Source organism: Musa acuminata, chromosome BXJ3-3, assembly GCF_036884655.1.
Source record: "Musa acuminata AAA Group cultivar baxijiao chromosome BXJ3-3, Cavendish_Baxijiao_AAA, whole genome shotgun sequence".
Lineage (NCBI taxonomy): Eukaryota > Viridiplantae > Streptophyta > Magnoliopsida > Zingiberales > Musaceae > Musa > Musa acuminata.
Genome location: NC_088351.1, coordinates 109,907 through 127,288, shown reverse-complemented (window position 1 = coordinate 127,288; position 17,382 = coordinate 109,907). Strand labels below are relative to the sequence as shown.

The 17,382-nt window shown below is 42.5% G+C and overlaps 2 protein-coding genes across 5 annotated transcripts; one reads left to right on the top strand and one right to left on the bottom strand.

Annotated features, from left to right (window-relative positions):
- Positions 1 to 1,453: 1,453 nt before the first annotated feature.
- Positions 1,454 to 8,820, top strand: LOC135634080 (DNA-directed RNA polymerase II subunit RPB1-like). Its single transcript, XM_065144262.1, has 14 exons — positions 1,454 to 1,537; positions 1,637 to 1,900; positions 2,791 to 3,093; positions 3,176 to 3,334; positions 3,416 to 3,577; positions 3,663 to 3,883; positions 3,952 to 4,093; positions 4,161 to 4,496; positions 4,575 to 4,861; positions 4,944 to 5,202; positions 5,290 to 8,186; positions 8,383 to 8,454; positions 8,547 to 8,600; positions 8,691 to 8,820. Exons 1-14 carry the CDS (start codon positions 1,454 to 1,456, stop codon positions 8,767 to 8,769), a joined length of 5,319 nt encoding a protein of 1,772 aa, XP_065000334.1. The 3' UTR covers positions 8,770 to 8,820.
- A 694-nt stretch (positions 8,821 to 9,514) lies between these two features.
- LOC103977279 (uncharacterized) lies at positions 9,515 to 13,483 on the bottom strand. 4 transcript variants are annotated; one of them, XR_001976998.2, is made up of 7 exons: positions 13,265 to 13,483; positions 13,067 to 13,183; positions 12,887 to 12,987; positions 12,537 to 12,788; positions 12,260 to 12,429; positions 9,859 to 9,951; positions 9,515 to 9,700 (listed from the first exon to the last, which is right to left on the bottom strand). XR_001976998.2 is itself a non-coding variant. In XM_018822912.2 (6 exons), exons 1-5 carry the CDS (start codon positions 13,377 to 13,379, stop codon positions 12,274 to 12,276), a joined length of 741 nt encoding a protein of 246 aa, XP_018678457.2. In that variant the 5' UTR covers positions 13,380 to 13,483; the 3' UTR covers positions 9,515 to 9,700; positions 12,260 to 12,273. The 4 variants fall into 4 exon arrangements, 3 of the variants coding, with proteins under 3 accessions (XP_018678457.2, XP_009391021.2, XP_009391022.2); XM_018822912.2 differs by lacking the exon at positions 9,859 to 9,951; XM_009392746.3 differs by lacking the exons at positions 9,515 to 9,700; positions 9,859 to 9,951 and having other exon boundaries at positions 12,064 to 12,429.
- Positions 13,484 to 17,382: the final 3,899 nt, after the last annotated feature.

Below are 17,382 nucleotides of genomic sequence, written 5' to 3'. Positions count from 1 at the left end.
AAAAAAAGAGAAAATAAAAAAGATGATCATCTAATATGAAATATACTTAAGCCCGAAGACTAAGACAAAGCATCTATTTCTCTGATATGCAAGACTAAAACGGTACGCTACACTAGGATAAAAAAAAAAAAGTTTTTTTAATGAGCCAAAATTATTATAAAATGATTTTTATATTAATTCTAAAAAAAGATTGAATATCACCATATTTTAGATTATTTTTAATGAACAAAATATATAAAATAATTTTTAGAATTTTAATAGGTCTTAAAACTCTCAAATTTTTGACTGCTTAAAAAGAAAAAAAAATTAAAACTCTTAAGGATAACATTAAGGTTATATTTTTATAATATGATAAGTAATGATCTCAACGTTACTCGATCATTATGATCGATCTTTATCCAATGACCTCTTAAAGTCTTATATATTATTCAATCAAGCAAAGCCTATGTTATAATAATTTACATATCTCAATCCTAGCATAACTATAATTAGGATAATTCTCACCCAAATAAGAATAGCTAATAAACAAGGGAGGCACACTCCTACTTAGAGTAGAAGTAGAAAGAATGTTATATGCTGACCTTATAAGAAAGGTCCTAAACATCTATGACTTTTGCGCAAGAATCCCAATCCTAGGACTAGAATTAGAGTAGCCCCTAGCCAATTAGGGAAGCATCTAACAACTCCTAGAGCATTTAACTTAAAAATACTAAAATCACATAAAATAAAAAAAAATAGAATCATTATAATTATACCATATTTGTCTTCTATGTTAAAAAAATATTAAGTCCAATTTGACAGGTACGAACCGATTAGATTCATTTAGACCGGCGATTCAATGAATCAATTCACAGGGGTTTTTAAGCATTATAGTGCATCGATATAAATTCTAATAGGAAGGGAAGACTTTGTGGGTAAGTTGCTCTAATTTTAAAAGGTAAGCAACGAACACATACAGCTATTAGGCATCCATAATTTTCCCCCAAAAATAATATATTCATATGAAATTATTATAACCAAACACTTTTGTGGTACCCACCCCACCCCACCCCAATTTGGAACATTAAACTATTTATTTCAAGTAGAAGTGCACTCATAATACCTCTCCAATTAAAGTTATTTATCATGTTTTATTTTCGAGTCAATAAATAAATAAATAAATAAAATAAAATAAAATCCTCATATTCAAATATCCTCAAGATTGACGTCCACGTCGACTACCCCGCGCGTTGGACGGTCCCCCTCGACCATCACGAGCTCACCTTCCCCTCCCTCCGTCTATAAATACCGCATCATCCCCTCCATTTCTCGTTTCGCTTACCATCCTCTCGGCGACAAGGGAGAGATCCAACTATCTATTCTCGCAGGAATTCCAACTCCAGGAGCCCTCTCGCTCGCTAAAAACCGTAACTTTTTTGGGTCGAAACTGTGGTTTCTCCCACGATTTCCAGCCATGGACATGCGATTCCCTTACTCCCCGGCCAACGTCGCCGAGGTCGGCGCCGTACAGTTCGGGATCCTCAGCCCCGAAGAAATTGTAATCCCCTCGAACCTCATCTTTTGTCGATTAGGGTTCCGTCGATGCTCGGATTCCCTGGTTTATTGACCTCGGTGTCGCTCGGGTGTGGTGTGGCAGCGGCATATGTCGGTGGTGCAGATCGTGCATGGCGCGACGACGGAGCGGGGGAAGCCCAAGCTCGGGGGGCTAAGCGACCCGCGGCTCGGGACGGTGAACCGGAGGATGAGCTGCGAGACCTGCAAGGGCAACATGGCGGAGTGCCCCGGCCACTTCGGCCACCTCGAGCTTGCCAAGCCCATGTTCCACATCGGGTTCCTCAAGACGGTGCTACTTATCACGCGCTGCGTCTGCTTCAATTGCTCCAAGATCCTCGTTGATGAGGTACGCCGACAACGCCTCGTAAGAGGATCAACTTGCTTGCTCGCCTCCTTTCACCTACGATCGAATGATTTACTTGAAGTAGGAAGACGTAAAGAGGAAAAAAAAGAAAATCTTTTAGTAAAATCAAAATAAGGTATATTGTTGTAATATACCAAACTTATTTACCAAAAATTGAAATTTCGAAATCATTATTATATATATATATATATATATATATATGTATGTATGTATGTATGTATACATTCACTCTGGGGTGGATATATAAGCAAGGTTCACCGTACCGTACCGCATCGGCGTTTCGACCCAGGCTCGGTACCGGTACGGTACGGTATACCGCTCGGTACACCCAGGTGTACCGAGCGGTACACTCACGTGTACTGAGCGCTGTACACTACTACAGTGCTCGATACGGTACGGGACGGTCCGCGTACCGCTGGCTTGTCGGACCGGTACGTACCACCCGTACCGGGCCGTACAGTCCGGTACGACAAACCTTATATATAAGAATCGAAATTTCAGTAGATCATGTACTACACTCACTCTGGAGTAGATGTATCTTCAACAGGATTTTTCATATATGATTGGTTGAAAGTGTTTTGGTGATCCGTGCAGCGCTTGCAAAGACATTTGCTTTTCTCGGCTACCAAGTTACTTCCCTTAGTACATATTTCTTATGTGCACCATATTTTGATTTTGTAGCTGTGCGTCCAACTAAATTGCAGTAGATGCCAATTCTACTTATGGTTTAGATGAATTGCTCTTGGATTTCTTTTGGTCTGACAATTCGAACGGTGTGTTGGTCCTTTCTTCTCGTTGTTTGGTTTTGGATGGACCTGTCAGCATCCTTTTAAGCACGACCTTCTTGTCACTGCCTTTCTGCTTCGTCTCAGGATGATCCCAAGTTCAAGGAAGCCCTGAAAATTCGGAACCCGAAAAATAGGTTGCAGAGAATATATGTTGCCTGTAAAAGCAAGAAGAAATGCTCTGGTGGTGATGATATCGGTCTCCAGGTTCAACAAGATTCACAAGGACCAACAGAGAAGAGCCGGGTCGGGTGTGGTGCCCGGCAGCCAATTATAACCATAGATGGCTTGAAGATGGTCGCTGAATATAAAGACTCAAAAAAGAAATCAGATGAACAAGAAGACCGTCTCGAACCATCTGAACGAAAACAAGTCCTGTCTGCCGAGACGGTACCTACCTCGCTATTAATATTCTTGGTGAATTAAATATGTAGAGAACATATGATGAGTGCTTCAAAATTGGTTTGCACAGGTTCTCAGCGTTCTCGAGAGGATAAGCGATGAGGATTGTCTGCTACTAGGTCTCGATCCTAAATATGCCCGTCCAGATTGGATGATATTGCAAGTCCTTCCGGTTCCTCCGCCTCCCGTGAGACCTTCCGTGATGATGGATTCGTCCTTGAGGAGCGAGGTGAGTTCGTGCGTTGTCTGGCTGCAGTCATTGTCCGCTGCTGTCATGTTTCTTGACGTGCTTCCCTCCGTATCCGAGCAGGACGATTTGACTCATCAGTTGGCAATGATAATTAGGCATAACGAGAATTTGAGGCAGCAGGAAAGGAGCGGAGCTCCTGCTCACTTCATCTCGGAGCTTGCCCAAGTGTTGCAATTTCACGTCGCCACTTACTTTGATAATGAGCTTCCGGGTCAGCCAACAGTATGTGTTTACCGGTGATGTGGTGTTTCCTTTGGATTGGTATGTACGTTTGATCATCCGGAATTCATGAAGTTGCTTTGTGCAGGCGACGCATCGGTCAGGGCGACCCATCAAATCTATTTGCAGTAGACTAAAGGGTAAAGGCGGTCGAATCAGAGGTAATTTGATGGGAAAGCGCGTCAACTTTTCCGCACGAACGGTCATCACGCCGGACCCGACGATTAACATCGACGAACTGGGCGTTCCTTGGAGCATAGCTTCGAACCTAACGTACCCGGAAACTGTGACCGCATACAACATCGAGAGGTATTCGATTGGCTCGCCCCTTGTGTTGCACTAGCAGTTTGTCTAACAAATGATGGCTTCTCTTTCAGACTGAGGGAACTCGTGGAAAACGGTCCGCATCCTCCTCCTGGAACGCCCGGCGCAAATTACATTATACGGGATGACGGTCAAAGGCTCGATCTTCGATACGTGAAGAAAAGCAGCGATCGCCATTTGGAGCTCGGATACAAGGCTTGTGTCGTACCGAGGGTTTAATTTTTTTTGATTGCTACAGTAATAACTCTGTTTCTTTTCGCAGGTTGAACGCCATTTACGTGACGGCGACTACGTTCTCTTCAACCGGCAGCCGAGTCTCCACAAGATGTCCATTATGGGTCACCGGATAAAACTTATGCCTTACTCCACTTTTCGCCTGAATCTTTGTGTCACGACGCCATATAATGCTGACTTTGATGGAGATGAAATGAACATGCATGTTCCCCAGTCTTTGGAAACCAGAGCAGAAGTCATAGAGCTAATGATGGTTCCCAAGTGTATCGTCTCGCCTCAATCGAATCGCCCTGTTATGGGTATCGTCCAGGATACCCTCCTCGGATGTCGCAAGATCACGGCGAGGGACACCTTCATCGAAAAGGTGCCTTTTTCTTGCATCTGCTTGAGAAAGGGGAAAGGAGGGGCGGTCGTTTACTTCGTTTGTGTTTGTGGCATGCAGGATGTCTTCATGAACATCTTGATGTGGTGGGAAGACTTCGATGGAAAGATACCCGCTCCTGCCGTACTGAAACCAAGGCCGCTGTGGACGGGGAAGCAAGTTTTCAACCTTATCATCCCGAAGCAAATAAATCTGATGAAATTTTCAGGATGGCACGCAGAAACAGAGACTGGTTTCATCACTCCAGGAGATACCGTCGTTAGGATCGAGAAGGGGGAGCTTCTCTCGGGCACCCTTTGCAGGAAAACACTAGGAACATCTCCCGGAAGCCTCATTCACGTCATCTGGTAAGTGTAGCTGAGCTAGCGATAAGGGCATCGATGACTTTTGCCTCGATCGTCATCTGGTGCGCTCGTACTTGCATTGCAGGGAAGAAGTTGGGCCGGATGCAGCTCGCAAGTTTCTGGGGCACGCGCAGTGGCTCGTGAACCATTGGCTGCTGCAGAATGGCTTTAGTATGGGAATCGGAGACACGATTGCGGACGCGGCAACCATGGAGAAGATCAATGAAACGATATCAAAAGCTAAAAATGATGTCAAAGAACTCATCAAGCTTGCGCAGGAAAAGCAATTCGAAGCTGAGCCCGGGCGAACCATGATGGAGTCATTCGAGAATAGAGTCAACCAGGTGCTCCACACGTGAACCTGAACCCTTTACGTAAGATCTACCATGTTCATCCAGCCACTTAACAACAGCCACTTTGCTGCCTCTCAGGTTCTGAACAGGGCGCGTGATGATGCCGGCAGTAGCGGCCAGAAGAGCTTATCCGAGAGCAACAACCTGAAGGCCATGGTTACCGCAGGTTCGAAAGGTAGCTTTATCAACATCTCACAGATGACCGCCTGCGTGGGGCAGCAGAATGTCGAGGGCAAACGAATTCCGTTTGGGTTCGTGGATCGAACGTTGCCTCACTTTACTAAAGATGACTATGGGCCTGAAAGCCGCGGTTTCGTGGAGAACTCTTACCTTCGCGGTTTGACACCACAGGAATTCTTCTTCCATGCCATGGGAGGTAGGGAAGGTCTGGTCGATACCGCCGTCAAGACTTCCGAGACCGGCTACATTCAGCGTCGTCTTGTCAAGGCGATGGAGGATATAGTGGTTACGTACGATGGTACCGTGAGGAATTCTCTAGGGGATGTCATTCAGTTCTTATACGGAGAAGATGGTATAGATGCTGTTTGGATCGAGTCACAGAAGTTGGATTCGTTGAGGATGAGAAAGACAGAATTCGAGAGCGTTTTCAGGTACCAGCTGGATGACGTCCACTGGAATCCTAGCTACCTGCAGGAGGAGCATGTTGAGGATCTGAAAACCATCCCGGAATGCAGAGATGTGTTCGATGCTGAGGTTCAGAAATTAGAGGCAGATCGGTACCAACTTGGCACTGAGATCGCCACCACCGGCGATGCCACGATGCATATGCCCGTGAATCTCAAAAGACTCATCTGGAATGCACAAAAGACATTCAAGATCGATCCGAGAAGGCCATCTGATATGCACCCGATGGAGATCGTGGACGCTGTCGACAAGTTGCAAGAACGGCTGAAAGTCGTTCCCGGCGATGATTTTCTGAGCATGGAGGCTCAGAGGAATGCGACTTTACTCTTCGGTATCTTACTGCGTAGCACGTTAGCCAGCAAACGTGTTATGAAGGAGTACAGGCTTACTCGTGAGGCATTCGAATGGGTCATCGGCGAGATAGAATCCCGGTTTGTGCAGTCACTAGTAGCGCCCGGCGAGATGATCGGTTGTGTAGCCGCCCAATCCATCGGAGAGCCAGCGACGCAGATGACCCTCAACACTTTCCACTATGCTGGAGTGAGCGCCAAGAACGTCACTCTCGGTGTTCCCAGGTTGAGGGAGATCATAAATGTCGCCAAGCAAATCAAAACCCCTTCTCTTTGTGTGTACTTGAAGCCCGAGGTCAGGCACGAGAAAGAGATGGCTAAGCAGGTGCAATGTGCACTGGAATACACCACATTGCGCAGCGTTACGCACGCAACCGAGATATGGTATGATCCCGATCCTAGGAGCACCGTCGTCGAGGAAGACGTCGAGTTCGTCAGGTCATATTATGAAATGCCGGATGAGGACACTGCTTCCGAAAACATATCTGCATGGCTGCTTCGTATCGAACTGAATCGTGAGATGATGGTGGATAAAAAGTTGGTCATGGCGGACATCGCAGAGAAGATCGATAACGAATTCGGTGATGATTTAAGGTGCATCTTTAATGATGATAATGCAGATAAGCTCATGCTCCGCATCCGCATCACGAACGATGATGCACCCAAACGAGAAGTACAGGATGAATCGGATGAGGATGACGTATTTATGAAAAAGATCGAGAGCAACATGCTGACCGAAATGGCACTCCGCGGCATCCCTGAAATCAAAAAGGTTTTTATCAAGTCAGCAAAAAGCAGTAGGTTTAATGACGAGGAAGGCTTCGAACAAGCTGTGGAGTGGATGCTGGACACGGAAGGCGTCAATCTCCTGGCCGTCATGTGCCACGAAGACGTCGATGCAACGAGGACCACCAGCAATCACTTGGTCGAAGTTATAGAGGTTCTGGGCATCGAGGCTGTCCGACGAGCTCTCTTGGATGAGTTGCGTGCGGTCATATCGTTCGACGGATCTTATGTGAACTACCGCCACTTGGCTATTCTTTGTGACACGATGACCTACAGAGGCCACCTAATGGCCATCACCCGGCATGGTATCAACAGGAACGACACCGGGACTCTGATGAGATGTTCGTTCGAGGAAACCGTGGAGATCCTCCTCGACGCTGCTGTGTACTCTGAAGAAGACCACCTTAGAGGAGTCACGGAGAACATCACGCTCGGACAGCTCACGCCGGTCGGAACTGGGGCCTGTGCACTGTACTTGAATGATCAGATGTTGCAACAGGCGATCGAGCTTCCGCTTCCGAGTTACATGATGGACGGTGGTGGATTTGATTTCGGAACGACACCATCTGCTTCACCCAATTATGCTTGGGCATCTTATCACGAGGGAATGATGTCCCCGGGTTACTTGCTGAGTCCACAGATCCGTGCTTCACCCCTCACGACGGCTGCTCAGTTTTCTCCTTATGTTGCTGGGATGGCTTTCTCCCCCAGTCCGTCCTTGGATTATAGCCCATCATCTCCGGGTTATAGCCCTGCTTCTCCGGCATATAGTCCTACCAGTCCTGCTTACTCTCCTACAAGTCCATCATATTCGCCAACATCTCCCCGTTACAGCCCTAGCTCTCCAGTTTACACGCCGACATCACCTAGCTACAGTCCTCCTTCACCGAGTTACAGCCCTAGCTCTCCAGTTTACACGCCGACATCACCTAGCTACAGTCCTCCTTCACCGAGTTACAGCCCTAGCTCTCCAGTTTACACTCCGACATCACCTAGCTACAATCCTCCTTCACCGAGTTACAGTCCTAGCTCTCCAGTTTACACTCCAACATCACCTAGCTACAGTCCTACATCACCTTCCTATACTCCAAGCTCTCCATCATACAGTCCTACATCTCCCAGATACAGCCCCATATCTCCAAGTTACAGTCCTACCTCACCAAAGTACGGTCCTTCGGTTGCAAGTCCAAGGCTGTCTCCGTCCAGTCAACACGGTCAATCATCTCCAAACTACAGGTACCAAACTGCTTTGAGTGCCTTACATAAGTTTTCTCGGTAAAGATCTTCGGTTTAAGCCTTTTTGAGTAATGCTGTGTTGTAAATTCCAATTGCATTTGACCTTTCATCATGTAACTTTTGCTTATGACTCTTTCGTTACTCTGTTTTGTAGATCAACTTCGCCATCGTATTCACCTGCATCTCCATCTTACTCCCCATCAAGTCCTGCATTCAGCCCTGACAGGTAATCTCTCTCTCTCTCTCTCTCTCTCAGAGCAGGAAAATATTGCAATCCAATTGAGAATGCAGCTAATGGCTCTTTTATGGGGCTTGCAGCCCGTCCAACTCCGGAACAGGACCGGAATACAGCCCAAGTTCTCCACAATACAGGTTTATATAGACTTGATTATTTTTCGTTTACAGTTTGAACCCATTACTTCTACAATCAAAATTGACTCAATTTCTATTATAATTTTGCAGTCCGAGTGCAGTCTACTCACCGTCATCACCAGCTTACTCGACATCATCCAGCGACGAGGATGAAGAAAGCACAGGCTAATCGGCAGATGAATACCAAATTCTTCTTTGAAAAGGGCTTTGAGACTAGCAACACTAGTCTATTTGGAGACGGAGAGAGAGATTCTAGATTCAGATAGAAATCAGGTGGATAAAATCCCCTGTAATGTCTGAGCTCGTCACCCCTTTTTTTCTTGTTGTATCTAGTTTTGTCTCATAGAAGCTGATCCATTAGGTACTGATCAATATATATTTGTAACACTAAGCCTGACTAATACCCATGAATAATCCTGCACAATTATGTCAAGGGGTGGCTTTGCTGTTGTACCTTTTTGGTCGACGGAGTGATAAATCCACGAATGATGTTATGGCTACATGCTTTAAATTGAATCTATAATTAAACCTATATATATATATATATATATATATATATATATATATATATTGGTATGAATCGAGGCGCATGATTTCTTGCAATGTTTTGGTGAATATATCCATCTTCTCCATAGTATTTTCCAAAATGAGAAACCATAGCAAAATAATTCAAATCCTAGGAAGATTCATCTCCATATATATTGACAAAGAACAGAAGTAACAAGGAACAAGAAAAAGCTACAGCATCTGGTTGTAATTTGGGTCATTATACCAACACAAATATATATATATATGACTATTTCATTTTTAATTTCATCAAGTCATATTTAAAACATGTTTCTTGTGACCTCTCAAATCAGAATATAATAGAATCACACGAGCTATGATAATATTATTTGATAACAATAAAGACATCTATCAAAATATAATTAGAATACTCGTAATTTCTCAAATGGAAATTTTTATCCAAAATTATTGAAAGTAAAACAACCACACCACAAATGCATTAAAGCAAACTAACCTCATCCCACATATACTGAATGTGCTGAAAATGCTAGCTTACTTGGCTGGTAAGAACTTAGTCAGATAGATATAATATCCTGGATAAACAAAATCCACATCATGATTGAAGTAAAGAAAAAATATATTCAGTAATAAGAATAAACTTTGAATACTTCCAACAAAAACAGCTTGATTTTTCCATAAATCATGATACAACATATACAAGATCAATTAGAGAGAAGAAAAAAATCTTTACCAATCTCTCAATGGTGATGCATGCACCTCTTGAAGATTTAATGAAAATTTGTAGAGGAGGTGAATGACTTCTGCTCTAGATCAAAAACACATTCTGACACCAACATAAAGTCAATAAAGATTCAAAGTTACTCATCTAAACAAATCATACTCTTAGTCCAGTTCAAAAAACCATCCAAAACTTAAATCTAGAGTACTAAAGAACCTTTAGTCAAATTTTAGTAAAAAAAATCCAGGAATAACATATTTTCTCCCTTTTCTTGTTGCATTATGCTAATACTTGCAACTCCCTCGAGACTTGTGAGCAGGATTCAGCCAAGGAGGCAAGAAAGAAGATACCATAGAAAGTAATGTCAATCTTAAAGGAACAAATAACCCAACAAACAATTGGAATAAAAACCACAAAAACAAAGAACAGATAAATCAATGAGAATTGCGGAAATGTCACATTGACAGAAAATTTCATCGAGTCAGCTTATGTTACTTCCAATGGTTTAAAACCAATCCAAAAGAGACAAAGTTGCATTTGATAGCATGAGAACCAGTGCGAGTGTCTGAACTTTGTGATAATTACCACTCACAAAAAAAATGTTTTCCCATTCGGCTAAATATATAACTTCAAATATCCTCGACAGAGGACAAGATACCCCCTGCTAATATTATTTGGTCCACCTGAATAGTCAGAAGAGATGCAAGAAGACAGCTTTGCTAATACTACCTTCTTTATGTAGTATATGCCCTCTGTAGTTGTATGTACTAACTATCAAGTATACCCAAGTGTATCACACTGAACTCACATACAACAGCCAATTGTTGTATAGTCAGGACTGGAAGATTTAGCAAATTTCACAGATAAATTCACTATAAAAATATATCATTGAAGGTAGATTTTGGTCATGATTTGTAATTCCAACGAGAAACAACCATAGTTTACTTACCACTGGATCACATCTGTTACCATCAACAACACAGCATGTTTCCATGGTCATGTTCCCATAACCAATCAACATTGCTTGTATTTACTTGTGTGATTGTATGCCAATAAGTTGAACAGACACCAGTTTTCAAACATAACTGTTTAAGAAATATGAGAATTCAATTGGATCAGTACTCATCGATCAGTGTACAATACTTAAAAGCTGCAACCATAATATTTATTACTATGCCCCATGTTAATCTGAAAAAAGAACAAACCCGGCTTCCTCCAAGAATGCCGTTGTAGAATCTGAACTAATGCATTCCAAATATTAATTGTTGATCAACATAGTGAGAAGTTGATAAAGATAATGTAATTCCGAGACACTGCTTCTCAGGCTTCACTAGAGTATCTCATATCTAGCATTGTGGTATTAAAAAAAAATTTCCTTTTCCAAATAGAGCATTCTAACCATTGAGCATGTTGCAACTACAACAAGGCTGTGGAAGCACTTTACTATCAGAACCTAACCATTGTCACATCCGGCAAATATGCAACATCATTTGAATTAAAGTAAATCATATACTGATATATATGAATTAAAAAAGTATATAAAGGAAGTGATGCTTTCAGACAGCCAAAAAGGTTTGTAAGGCATACTCCCTAATGTCCACATGCAATATGCAATATGAGCGCTTTAAGTACATAAAAAACCACAATGCAAAGAGCAAGGAGAAACAAAGAGGGGTAGAAAAAGCATGGGACATATCAAATATCCATTAATCCCTTGCATCCTTGTGATATGCAGCATGAAGATCACGTATAGGCAGCAGAAAGTCAAAGCTATACCAATCCAAACCTGCTTTCCTTTTAAATTTATGACACTCAAGACACCTATGGTACTGCAGTGAAAGCAAAGAGAGGTTTTTTCATGCCACAGTCATGCTTATAACAAGGTAAAAAGGATGAAATACGATAAGCAACCATGATGCCAAGTATAAACTACACAATCAAGAGTTCCTCAAGGGTCAAAACATGCACAAGTACAGTGTACACAATCTAGATTCCTCAAACGCCAGAATTTAGTGAAGCCTGATAGACCTCTTCTTATATTCAATATGCATAAACATCACAGCATATGTAAAGGATCAACCAGTGAAATCTCAGAAACTAAAAAGGGAGAAAATATGCATAAGTACAACCTACACGATCTAGATATCCTCAAATGCCTGAACTTAGTGAAGCGTGATAGATGTTTTGTGACATCAAATACACATAAACATCACAGTATATGTAAAGGATTGACCAGTTATATCTTAAAAACTAAATGCCATAGGTGCTACAACTACAATATAGGTATATTTAGGTATTTACAGCAGTAAGCAAGTAAATTTCAATATGTAAACAGAATCTTATAATCAACTTATTCTTAGTCATCAATAGTGACAAAGAAAACATGGATATTCACATATGATATCTATATTACCCAGTTCTTCCAACTTATAAGATGGGAAAGATGTTCTGATCATCATCTGCATCCATGTAATTGAATGACACGTCTCCTTTATAGTGGAAACTCGGGTTCACATAACATTTCATCTCGTGGAACAGATTCAGATTGTCTACCAGCTTATGAAACACATTGCAGCCGCAGCACTGATGCAACCACAAACCAAGAACCGCAAAACAGAAACCTATTTAGAGCACAACCGACACAAATAGAGGGAAAAAAACAGACATTGAGTTACAATCGCATGGATCACCTGAACAAAGACAGTGCCGTCGGTGTATGCATGGGGGTTGATGGCACGAGTGGTCCGCTGACCGCAGACGTTGCAGGTGAAGGCCACACGCATCCGACGGCGGGGAGACCTGGTGTAGAGGGACCAGGGGAAGGTGAGAACAGTCTGATCGGCGGAATCGGAGTAGGCAGGGATCCGAGGGCCCTCCATTCCGGATCCCGTCGTCCACCCTCTTCCAGCCGCCGCGCTCAAAACCAAGCCCATTGCCGTATCCTAACAACCAGACACGAATTGCACGTCAAAAGACAAACTCTTTCCATGACGCCCACATCAGAAAAAGAGAAGAAAAGTAGCGGGGTCGGGCGAATTACATTGGGGAACGGGGAAAGAGGTGCGCGGGCGCGATTGCCGAGGAAAGGGACGAGGCTGGTGCTTTCGGACACGGAATTGAGATCCGCGTCGTTTTCCCTACCTGAAGAGCAGCAAAAGGAAAGGGAGATTTAGGTCACAGATCGAATCCAAGACGGAGAAGAGGGGGAGAAGGGAATAACTACTCTTGGAGGCGATCGGGAGAAGGGATTGGCGTCGAGGGGTGCTTCTCTTGGGTGAGAAGAAGGAGAGGGGAGACGGCGACGATCCGGAACTACGATCCGCCGCATCTTCCCTATCTGAACAGCAGGCAAAAAAGGAAATTTAGGTCACAGATGGAATCCAAGAAGATGAAGAAGAGGGAAGAAGGAAGGAACTACTCTTGGAGGCGATCGGGACTATGGATTGGCGTCGAGGGGCGATTCTCTTGGGAGAGAAGAAGGAGAGGTGGGACGGCGACGAGGGGATCGCCGCCGATGCCGCGACGGACTCCATTTGGGATCGGGCAGAAGGCGAGATGGTGTCGCCGTGGGCAATCAAAAGATGGCGTTTTGGAGGAAGGACAGATAAGAGGTTAACAGGGTATAATTTTGCGTGGAGGAATGAGTTTGGGTGTGTAGTTTAATGGCCACACGAACTAATAGTGGTTGTGTTTTTAATGAATATTTCATCTTTTATATAAATATTTATATGGTTTCTACGGCAGAGCGTTTCATATTTTAATTTTTTTAAAAAAATATTTTTTTCTAAAAAATGATTTTATCGCTTCTCCACCACCCCGTTCACCATGTAACCTCACTTAGCTCACCCGCCCTTGTCATCTCGCCATCACCTGTGGCCCTCGCGCGAGAGCTCGTCAACATCCTCTTCTGCATGCCCCTTTTTACTCATTAGCCCACATCTTTTGTTGTCGCTCATAGCTCTCATGCGAGGAGCTTATCGCACAAGATTATCCCCCTCCACTTGCACCCCTCGTGCAAAGTCTCACTCGTTGGTTTTTATTATTTCGTCATCGCTCGCATCCCTTACGTGAGGGTTTATCATAGGGGGTCATCCCCCTCCACCTACAACCCTCGCATGAGGGCTAGCCACCTCCCTCATCAACTCACGAGCCCTTGTCATTTTACTATTGCCCATAGCTCTCACGTAAGAATCCATTATTGCCCGTAACTCTCGTGCGATGGTTTGTCATGCAAGAATGCCCACTACAACCCTATGCAAGGGTTGATCGTCTCCCTCGCCCTCGCACAAGAGTTCGACATGCAGAGTCACCCCCCGTAGCCCTCATATGTGGGCTCATTGTCGTCCATAACCGTTGGTGAGCACCACCACCATAGGCAAGGGTCAAACGACTAAGGGTAAAATGATAAAAAAAAATTAATATTAGAAGGATAAAATGATGTTTTCATATAGTTAAAAATGTTCTGTAAAAAAAAAAAATCAAAGTTAGAGATTTATTTTAAAATTTACCCTTAAAAAAATTTGGATGAATCTTTAGAGCAAAATCCCTCTTTATATGTTTTTCGTAACTACTAATTTGAACCAAATTGGCCACCTATTTGGCCCAAAGGGTTCCCTATCCTTTGCCCATCAGTCATTGTCTGTCTTTTCTGGTTCGCTAGGATCGCCCCTCGACTCCTTTGGCCTTACCTCTCCCCTTTACTCCCTTCCCTCTTGACTTCAACTAAAAGCTTTAATCGACACAAGATTTTCTTTTATGTTTTCTCCGATTAGTCTTTTGTCACCTTTCTTCTCCTCGTCCAAAGCTTATGTCATTATTCATTCTCTTGAGGATTGGAATGTCATCATTGCATACTATCCCTAAAAGTAATGGTCAATTATAGTATTTTATGATATATTTATAATATATTTATGGAAGTATAAAAAATATTATAAGTAAATCACCTAATTTTGTTGTTCTTATTCATAGAGCAATAAGGATACTATTTGAAACTCTACAAAGGTTTATAAGCTGACTTCCATCGTGGTTTTGAGTCTATTTTTTTTTATTATAATATTTTTCTAATAAACTTACCATGTCTTAATGGAAGTATGACTAACATAGATGAGTAGTTATTTTATTATTGATATATGATGGTTTCATGAATACCATCAACTGATGAGTCGGTCTGATTAATTCATCATCAAAAGTGTCGGTTTATCCTTGTGTCTTCTCCATGCTGATATAGGACTACTGACATAACAAACCGACATAAAAGGTCTACATGGGAGGTCGTCTACCAGGGATGCTATAGCCTATGAGCAGAGAGGTCAGGTAGAGGGATCGGGGTCTTCTTAACTACTTGGTCCTTTCTCGGTCGTCGGGTTGTCTTTTGGTGGCAGGTTCATCTCTTGGGCGTCAACAGCCTTGCACAACAAGTCGGTGCCGAGGGCTTCCCACCTCGACCCTCCCGATACTTAAATTAGTACAAGATATTAAGGGGAGAGAGAGAGAGAGAGAGAGAGAGAAAATAAATGTCGAGCCTTCCCCTCTATGAGCTGGTGGGTGGCATTTTATCCCGCGTACTTAGTAGGGCAGATTATCCTTCGTATTAGTTGATCGAAGATAAGATTAAGTTAATTGATCGATCATGATAGCAAAAATTTTTCCATCTCTCGTCCTCTGATCTTGGTGAGGCGGGGGAGTTAAGGCGAGTGACTTATCGGTGGGCTATGCTTGAAGGACTATCGGGGCTATCACCTTGTGATTCAAATCCCTTTCTCCTTTTGTTCAAGTAGGGAATGGTCTTCTCGTCCTTCATCTAAGCAGGAAGGATTACATAGGTTCATCTAGCAAGAAGAGGCTGTGCTATGCCGCCAGCCATTAATGCGAGGCAAATTGAGGCATGCTCATGACGTGGCATCATCGGGGAGCCGGTAACTCAAAGTCTTACTTAGATGTCTATTTCCGTGACATACAAATGAGTTGGAATAGGATAAGATTATTCTTATCAATATCTATTTAAAACTCAATCGTGGAAACTCAATCCTATTCGTTCTATGTCATGTCGGTTATGAGTTGAGAGAACGTATGAAAAGGTCTTTTTCGTGGCATATGTATTTTCATATGTTTTTAACCTAGTAAGATACCTGAGCAAGACCACAAAAATTTGAATGAAAATCCTCTTCAAGATAATATTTGATAAAATGTATTACTTGGGCATTTTGTTGCTATATACTTTCTGATGAACGTGAGCTTCATGCTTCCGGTGACATTATGACTTCATGTTCAAACATGGACAGCTAAGGTAGAATAATAAGGAATGAATCTGCTTCAGCGTCCTTAAAACAGATAGATAATTCTTCTAGATCCCAATCAAGAAGACTGGACTCCTACATTGCCCTTTCGAAAGGTTATATTTAATCAGATCCCAAGTCTTCGAACCAATCTTGAGAATAATAAGCTTCAATGATATCAATTCCACAAATTTTTTTATGGCATGTGATAGAGATTATTAGGGCTGAATGATTTTAACAAATCACAGAAGATTTTTAGTTCTTATTGTGCCATTGTTGGGATTGTCATTAAAATTCTTGTGAAAATTCTGTTTCTAAATTGCCTGAATATTACTTATTCTTAACAAACATGAACTGGACATAAACAAAATCATGTACAATTGCCACACAGAGATCACTGATGGTTCCAGCTTAAGTTTCTTCCTAAGTGGTAATTCAACCAGTTTCAATATTGTAAAATAAGAATATATGTTTCTGTAAAGTAGAAAATGAATATCACTGCAAAGGATCATTTTGGATTATTGATTTACCTTTGGTGGTGATTAACATGTTAGAGTGAATATGCAGTAATTGCTAGTTTCCATCATTACTACTAAGGTTAATCATCTGCAAAGCATTCTACCAGCATCACTGACTGCAGGTGGCTACTCTGCCTGGGCAGAACAAGCTTCCCACCAAGCAGTGAGTTAATGGCTATAACATGTCACAAGCTATTTGCCACCATGGTGTAAATATGAGCAACATGAAGAAGTCCTAATCCTATCTCCAGCTTAATCTCGCCTTCCATCTGATTTCAGATTCATATTGTCTTTGAAGAACTAATGTATCAATATATCAGACATAGAAGCTGGCTGCTCGGTACAATGGCAATGACACCTTGATCTAATCAGATTCACGTACAGATGAGGAGAAAGCTGGATCACTTTTCTGGCACAAATAGTTCCACGTGAGCAGCTCCTGAAGGAACACCTAAGCCTAGGTAAGAACGAATAGTCTTGGAGTGATATTGCCTGATGTTTCTTGTTGCTGCTTAAATGTTAGAAAATTCATAGCATCTCTGTAACCATTCACGGACCAACTTGTGTCACAGGATTTAATTGAACTAGATTAGTATGCACCTATCTCGTAAGTTCAAGGAAACTTAGTAATGGATAGTTTGGGAGCTCTGGCTGAGCATTTTTCCTGGTTTTCATCATAGGATCAAAATATTGAGTCTCGAACAGGTAGTACAATTCACTTTGTTCAACAACAATACTAGAGA

What these genes read in the sequence shown, in the direction of transcription:
- LOC135634080 (XM_065144262.1), top strand. Translation starts at nt 1,454, where the DNA reads ATGGACATGCGATTCCCTTACTCCCCGGCCAACGTCGCCGAGGTCGGC. An exon ending in ATTTGGAGCTCGGATACAAG is followed by an intron (nt 4,094 to 4,160) that starts GCTTGTGTCGTA and finishes TTCTTTTCGCAG; the next exon opens with GTTGAACGCCATTTACGTGA. An exon ending in TCGAGAATAGAGTCAACCAG is followed by an intron (nt 5,203 to 5,289) that starts GTGCTCCACACG and finishes GCTGCCTCTCAG; the next exon opens with GTTCTGAACAGGGCGCGTGA.
- LOC103977279 (XM_018822912.2), bottom strand. Translation starts at nt 13,379, where the DNA reads ATGGAGTCCGTCGCGGCATCGGCGGCGATCCCCTCGTCGCCGTCCCAC. An exon ending in AGTCCCGATCGCCTCCAAGA is followed by an intron (nt 13,184 to 13,264) that starts GTAGTTCCTTCC and finishes CCTGCTGTTCAG; the next exon opens with ATAGGGAAGATGCGGCGGAT. An exon ending in ACGGCACTGTCTTTGTTCAG is followed by an intron (nt 12,430 to 12,536) that starts GTGATCCATGCG and finishes TGGTTGCATCAG; the next exon opens with TGCTGCGGCTGCAATGTGTT.